The sequence below is a fragment of the Alosa pseudoharengus genome, unplaced genomic scaffold, assembly GCF_046254945.1.
Source record: "Alosa pseudoharengus isolate Yale_2024_CS ecotype anadromous, Long Island Sound unplaced genomic scaffold, YU_APseudo_1.1 YU_APseudo_1.1_scf_21, whole genome shotgun sequence".
NCBI lineage: Eukaryota > Metazoa > Chordata > Actinopteri > Clupeiformes > Clupeidae > Alosa > Alosa pseudoharengus.
The window spans coordinates 12,984,568-12,992,067 of NW_027468674.1; the positions used below are offsets into that span (position 1 = coordinate 12,984,568).

Here is a 7,500-nt window from a genome sequence, read left to right on the forward strand (position 1 = left end):
TTCTTTTTCTTTTTCTCTCTCCCTCTATCCCTCCATCTCTCCTCCTTCTGTCTCTCTCGTTTTCCCTTTCTCTCCAGTGAGTGACAATGCCTAACCCCATCCAGACACACACACACACACACACACACACACACACACACGTAAACACACACTCTCACACAACGTAACACACTCTTCCCAACACAGTGCATGTGTAGTGGCAAGCACACCCATCCGACTCCTGCATAGCAACCTGTGAGGTTTGTGTGTTCTCTTATGTGTGACGTGCCACAGTCCACTGCGCCATTGTGGATATGGCACTGGACTTACTGCTCTAAAGCACAGCGATGTTGCCATGACCTTTACCGAACAAGCCGGGTTTTCCTGTAGAATTGGAAATAAGGTAAAACTGAACATGACGGACTGTCAATAAGACTGAACATGACAATTTCCACAGAGTTGCAAATCAGGTAAGGCTGAATATGCCAATTTCCACAGAATTGCAAATCAGGTACACAGGGCTATACACGCTCCAGTATCCAGGAATGCCTGACCAAATCCAATGGTGCCTATCAAATAGGGATTGCTATTGCGAGCAGAACACAGGGAGAGCAGCCGAACATCAGCAATACGGACAGGTATTGTGAGTGAATGTGTGCATACATGGATGCCATGCAATTATTTTGCCTGACAATAATAGTCTTTAAATCGTCAAACCTACATCTTTTTTTCCACACAGAACTGGACAAACTGAAAGGTGTAATTAAAGTTTGTGTGTGTGTGTGTGTGTCTCTCTCTGTGTGTGTGTGTGTGTGTGTGTCTCTCTGTGTATGTGTGTGTGTGTGTGTGTGTGTGTGTCTCCACAGTCTACAGCTTAAGGCTTCAAATGCGCTCAAGTTCAGCTCCGGGAGTCCAGGGATGGGAAAGGGCAGTCCTGTCAATTAAAGGCCATGGAGGCGCGGCCTCGGGGGAGTCGCCATGGCAGCAGAGAGGAAACGCCTTTGGAATTTCCTCCTCCTCCAAAAGAACCCGCTAACATTCCGCTAACTAGCGAGCTTCTGAGGGCCCTCTGTAACAAAGGTGCTTATGCTAATATGGCATACATAACCAGCTTTAGCATGGTTCAGCTGGCCCAGGGCCCATACGAGTCTCTGCTCACAGAGGATATTATTAAGCAATATCCAGCCAGCCGTGCTGATTGGAAATGTCAAGTCCGACATGAAGGCAAAAAGGAGTCACATGCACTGTTGGAGATTACCGGGAAGAAGGTGAATTTTCGCCGCTGGCTAGCTCCGCTTTTTTGTAGCTTGTGTTTAGTTCTTTAGCTCTTGCTGAGTGGTTCTTTTATGCAAAACGTGTCTAGTTGCCTGCTTCCGGTGTGAGGAGAGAGCCGCAGTGTGGAAAGTCAATGCACACTATTCTGAGGTGAAGTGAGCCAAAATGGCGTGGAGAAAGGGTTCTCGTGCACGTCACATGGCGCTGGTGATCGCTAGTGAAGTAATCCTCTCTCTCCAGCCACACACACACACACACACACACACACACACACACACACAAAGCGCTTTCAGACATAACCTCCGGAGTACATACGGAGGTTTGTCAAACGGAGGTCCTACCCTTCGGATGATTCAGATATGATGCTAAACTGCGGACCTAATACTGACCTTACACGGACGTATGTGTGAACGACATACACGCACATTACAGAATCTCCGTGTGGTTGAGTGAGGGGTGGGGTGAGGGGTGGGGGCTGACATATGACGTAGGGCCCAAGTTCGCAAGAGGCGTGTGACGCAGAATATATGCGGCCGCTGTCACAGGAGGGCTAGTAATAGGCTACAGCATGGAGGGTGAATACATCGCGCTCGTTTCGAATGTTGTTGCAACAATGCAGCATGTTTTCCGTTACATCGACAACATCCGCAGCATCGATGAAAGATTGGAGCGTGACCTACAGTCAATTCGAGCAGATTACGACAATGAATGTCGTCGTGAACGAATCCGTTACAGGAGAAAGAGAGCTGCAGTGATTCTACTGTTTGCCCAGCGTCAACAGCAAGGGAGGATGTGGAGAATTGCGAGACCAAGCGGCCAAGTATTCTGGACTGATGTTCTCGAGAACTTTGATGATGCACGGTGGGTGCAGCATTTTCGAATGACCCGCGGTACATTTGAGTACGTCCTAAGTTTGGTGGCTCCAGCATTGACCCGCCAGAGTACACGATGGCGAAAACCTCTGGAACCAGGCCTCAGACTGGCCATTGTCCTATGGTGGTATGCTACACCAGGTGAATACAGGACAATAGGTTGTCTATTCGGTATCGGGATCTCTACGGTCTGTGTCCTTGTGCGCGAAGTAACCGCAGCTTTGAAAGACAACCTGTCCGCGCGTTTCATCTCCATGCCAACAGGGGATCAACTTCAGAAGACAGTGGATGGATTCACGGCCCGAGGGTACCCAATGTGTGCAGGTGCCATCGATGGAACTCACATTCCCATCATTGCACCGAGGGATGATCCAAATTCCTATTACAATAGGAAAGGCTGGCATTCCATTGTGCTACAAGCGGTTGTTGACCACGAATGCTGGTAAGCATCATTACTATTGAGTCCTGTGTTGTTGAAAATATAGCTCGTGCAATTGAAGATTTGTTTAGCTAATGGGGTTTTCTTGTATGTAGCTTCACAGATGCTTATGTGGGGTGGCCGGGTTCCACACACGATGCCAGGGTCCTCGCCAACTCGTTCCTATTCCAAGTGGCCGAAGAACAAGATGGTTACTTGTTTCCACGTGAGGTACGTATCAAACATTGGGCATTCTTAATTTAGGCATGTACATGCCTATCACTGAATTCTGCATAGGCTACGTGCATCATCCATATAGTAGGCCTAACAATATTTATTCGATTTGTGTACAGAAATCCATAACTGTGGATGACGTGGAGGTACCCATCCACATAATTGGAGACGCAGCCTATCCGCTGAAGAAGTGGCTTATGAAGGGGTTCACTCATCACCGTCAACTGACCCGAGAACAAAACCGCTTCAACTACCGTCTGAGCTCTGCTCGAATGGTGGTGGAGAACGCATTTGGGCGTTTGAAAGGCCGTTGGAAGTGTCTTGCCAAGCGCAATGATGTGGACATCCTAGTAATGGCGGACATTGTTCATGCTTGCTGCATACTCCACAACGTCTGCGAAATCCACAAGGAGAACTATTTGCCCGAGTGGAACACCGGTGGTACTCGCCTTCCTCCTCCGGAGGCTGACCCAGAGGTCCTGCATGCACCGCAAGCAGGTTACGCACAGCGCATCAGAGAGGCCATCATGACCATCATGCCGCCGGAATGATCATGAAAAGTCTGTGGACAATTCCAGTTTGTCTATCAATGATGTAACATTTTGATGCTTCAAGAAGGCAGTAACGTTTTGTCACCCTATAGGCATATTGTTGTGCTAACTGTTGTAAATAAAATTACATTACATGTACACGTGCAGTTGTGAACTCTTTTATGTAGAAGATAAAGAAGAAAAAAGATATGAAAATAAAGATAAAGAAGATAAAGAAAAGCACGTTGCCTATTGTGGGTAGTACTTGTAGTCGCGTAACTGCGCTGATTAATAATAATTGCAATGAACCTCAAATAGCATATAATAACATCATGACGGTGAAATGGTTCATTTTCCCAAATGTACTTTATTTCCCCAAAAGTATCCCCTCTCCCCTTGCCTTTTGTGGGATGTTACGCACCTGCTAACTACAGCCCATCAAATGTGTGCCTGGCATGGAGGTTCCTAGGCTATTTGCAGCAGGTGCCTTTTGTGGGATACGCACCTGCTAACTACAGCCCATCAAATGTGTGCCTGGCATGGAGGTTCCTAGGCTATTTGCAGCAGGTGCCTTTTGTGGGATACGCACCTGCTAACTACAGCCCATCAAATGTGTGCCTGGCATGGAGGTTCCTAGGCTATTTGCAGCAGGTGCCTTTTGTGGGATACGCACCTGCTAACTACAGCCCATCAAATGTGTGCCTGGCATGGAGGTCCCTAGGCTATTTGCAGCAGGTGCCTTTGTTGGATACGCACCTGCTAACTACAGCCCATCCTATAGGCTATTTGCATTCCGAATGGCAGCCTAAATGATAATCAGCCATTCACATGTTTTGTGTCCAGCAAACTGGTCGAATACTGTAGTGTGAAATATAAAATACTCTACCTATACCTATTGCATTTACATAATGAGTTTGGAACATATAGGCCTATTGCATTTACGTAATGAGTTTGGAACAAAGTGTGTTCTCTTAATTGTAATGTTATCTTCATTCTCAATCCGACATCTTGTGACAAGCCTTATGGCAACGAATATTTTCTTCGTATTATTTGGCTAATCCTTATTCATTCTCAACAAATATTGTTCTCAATGAAGTCATGAGAAGGGTATTCCAATGAACAGAAAATCGATCATGTTGTCTAACACAATTTATTAAATACAGACAAATCACAAGTTTAAAAAACACGTTTAAAAAAATTACACGTTTTAAAAAAATACACGTTTAAAAAAAGTGACAAAAAATTGCACCAAACCCGAAGTTTGTACCTAAGAAACAAACAAGTGTCCATCTGCCTAGCCTAGGCCATGGAGTTAAGTGTCGATGTGCTGTATGATGTGCTGTGCGTGAACAAATGTTCAAAAGTGCCCAACATGGCAAGTCAGGAATGATGAGATGAGGGCTCACAGGTCCGTGTATGATGGATGACCGTTGTCGCGATGGTACCGAGGCTCTGGTCTCCACGCTGGCTCTTGAGGTGGGTACTGGCCGTGGGCCTGAGGGACTGGCATCCTCTGGACCATCTGCTGTAGGACCGTGTTGAGGTCGAGGAGCCGTTGATTGAGCTGAGCGCTCTCTCTTTCCCGGTCCTCTCGCGTTTCTCTCCGAGCGCGTTCCTCACGCTCCTGGTTCTCCAATGCCCTCTGCCGATCCCGGTCGTCCACCTCACGATCAAGGTCCGCCAGCAGGTTCCTCATCTCTGCCATGGACCCGGCGCGTGCCTTCCTCGCCTTCTTCCTCGGTGGCGAGCGACAGGGTGACACTTGAGAAAGAACCCGAATGTCATTCAACAGAATTAAAAGCCAGCTGCAAGTTGTATTTCGTGAACAGTTTAGAATGCCAACACGAAAAATATATTACCTATGCTCGAGACCGACTGATTCAGTGATGTATCACCGCCCTCATCATCGCTGTCCGGCATCGGAGAGCTCTCGGAGGTAGAGGCAGGCTCGGATGTAGACGTAGATGGTTCGGAAATGCACTCAGTCTGGGATGCACCTGCACCTGGCACCGGCATACTCCCAGACACAGTCAGTGGTCTTGTGGAGTGCTTAGATCGATCCCCATATTGCGTCGCACAAGCTGTAGTACTGGAACGATTTTCTGTCATTCCCACTCTTGTTGTTGTGGTCAACAACATAGGTGTACTGTCTTTTCAGCGCCTTCAGCTTGGTGATTATTTGTGCCTTGGTCCTGGCAATTCCTTTGGCTTCCAGCTGCCTTCCAATGCGGTCGTACATCAGGGTGTCTCTCGCTGTTCCCTTCATGTGTTCCATCACGACGTCGTCAGCCCTCATGGAGAGCAGCTCCAGGATCGATCTCCTCATCTTTCCAGGTCGGCATTCTTTCTCGATTTTCTGTACAGCAATATGCCACTCCATCATGACCCTGGCATTTAAGTGCTCCCGCCATGGACGCACAAAAGAAACGTCATCGACACGCCCTCTCACGAGGTGTGAATCTTAACCGCATGTTCTACGCCTCGTTCAGACACAGCACATTTACATAATGTCCGGAGGAAATACTAGGTCGGGGGTAGTATAAACACCGGGTGAATTCGGACTTCCATATGACCGGTTATGTCGTTCAGATATACGGCCCCACCGTTTAACATCGGCAGAACCTCCGGTCTTACACGTATGTCTGAAAGCGCTTACACACACACAGGGACTCCAACCTCACTTGGACAGCTGCAGTCTAGTCAACTGTTCAGCCACCAAGGCACATACACACACACACACACACACACACACACACACGTAAACACACACAGGGACTCCAACCTCACTTGGACAGCTGCAGTCTAGTCAACTGTTCGGCCACCAAGGCACACACACACACACACACACACACACACACACACACACACACACACACACACACACTACACACAGGCCCCAAGGTGCCATCTTTGGCTGCCCTTCTGCCATGTCCCTCAGGCTTGGAGGTTAATTTCTATTCAGTGCTGATCACCAGGACATGGCACAGACGTGTGTGTGTGTGTGTGTGTGCCCTCACTAACCCACTCTCAAAACACACACACACACATACACACACACCCTTGGAGAGGTCCAGGGGGTGAGACCCCCACCAGCACGATGACCTCATTAATTTATAACCATCTGTAATTAGACTCATTAGATGTGGCCCACACCAGTCACCTCTGTGTGTGTGTGTGTGTGTGTGTGTGTGTGTGTGTGTGTGTGTGTGTGTGTGTGTGTGTGTGTGTGTGAGTGTGTAGTGGCAGTGTATAGTGCAACTGTGTATTGAAGTGTAGTGTACCATAACGTGTGTGTGTGTGGGTGAGTGTGTGTGTGTGTGTAGTGTCAGTGAACAGTGTGTGTGTGTGTGTGTGTGTGTGTGTGTGTGTGTGTGTGTGTGTGTGTGTGTGTGTGTGTGTGTGTGTGTCTGTGTGTGGCCACATGGCAGCTTTTCTTCTATAAGTGTACCTCTCTGTGACTGACTGAGGCTCTCTTTGAGCCAAGATGGATTTAGCAATCATCCGCCAAGAGTAAAATAACACACATAAAACCCCCGACTACCTGCCAAAGCCAACACTACTGCTAATGCATCTCATACAGCACCTATTAGCCTACAAAACACAACTACTAACTCTCAGTGTGTATGTGTGTATGTGTGTGTGGGTGTATGTGTCTGTGTGTGTGTATCTGTCGGTGTGTGTGTATGTAAGTATGTGTACGTGTGTGTGTGTGTGTATGTGTTAAAGATGTTGCGTGCGTGTGTGTGTGTGTGTGTGTGTATGTGCATATGTGTGGATGTGTGTGTGTGTGTGTGTGTGTGTGTCTTCCAGCACTCACCGCTGGCACTAGGAGCTTCTTGACCTCCTCCACGGCGCGCTTGAGCTTGATTTCCGCCCGGTTCTGAGAGTCCTCCACAGTGATGAGAACGTGCAAGTCCTCATTCAGGTGCTCCCAGTTGGGCTTACCGCGGTTCTGCTCCTCCTGGGGGGGGGAGAGAGAGAGAGGGTGGGGGGTAAATATTTATTTAAATGTTTAAAATGTATTTCACAATTTCACATACGCTTTCAAACCAAAGATATAAAGTGTATTTAAACAAAGAAAAATAACTGACAGATGGTGAAAAGAGTGAGAAATCGAGAAGAAAAACATAAACAGACACCTAAGCGGTTGCATACATAAACACTCTACCTCTGGGACTACATATATTAGTCC

The 7,500-nt window shown here is 47.7% G+C and overlaps 2 protein-coding genes across 8 annotated transcripts in view; both read right to left on the reverse strand.

Annotated features, from left to right (window-relative positions):
• qki2 (QKI, KH domain containing, RNA binding 2) overlaps window positions 1–7,500 on the reverse strand; it is a 61,841-nt gene that overhangs the window by 19,239 nt on the left and 35,102 nt on the right. For all 7 annotated transcript variants that reach the window (XR_012990048.1, XR_012990047.1, XM_076297925.1 and 4 more), the window contains exon 4: window positions 7,126–7,269. Coding sequence is in view for 5 of the 7 variants with exons in the window: in XM_076297925.1 (XP_076154040.1) it covers window positions 7,126–7,269 (144 nt within the window). In the remaining 2 variants the exon portion in view is untranslated. The remainder of the gene's footprint in view (window positions 1–7,125; window positions 7,270–7,500) is intronic.
• On the reverse strand, window positions 4,711–5,634 carry LOC143138656 (uncharacterized). Its single transcript, XM_076299080.1, has 3 exons — window positions 5,424–5,634; window positions 5,168–5,311; window positions 4,711–5,069 (listed from the first exon to the last, which is right to left on the reverse strand). Exons 1-3 carry the CDS (start codon window positions 5,632–5,634, stop codon window positions 4,711–4,713), a joined length of 714 nt encoding a protein of 237 aa, XP_076155195.1.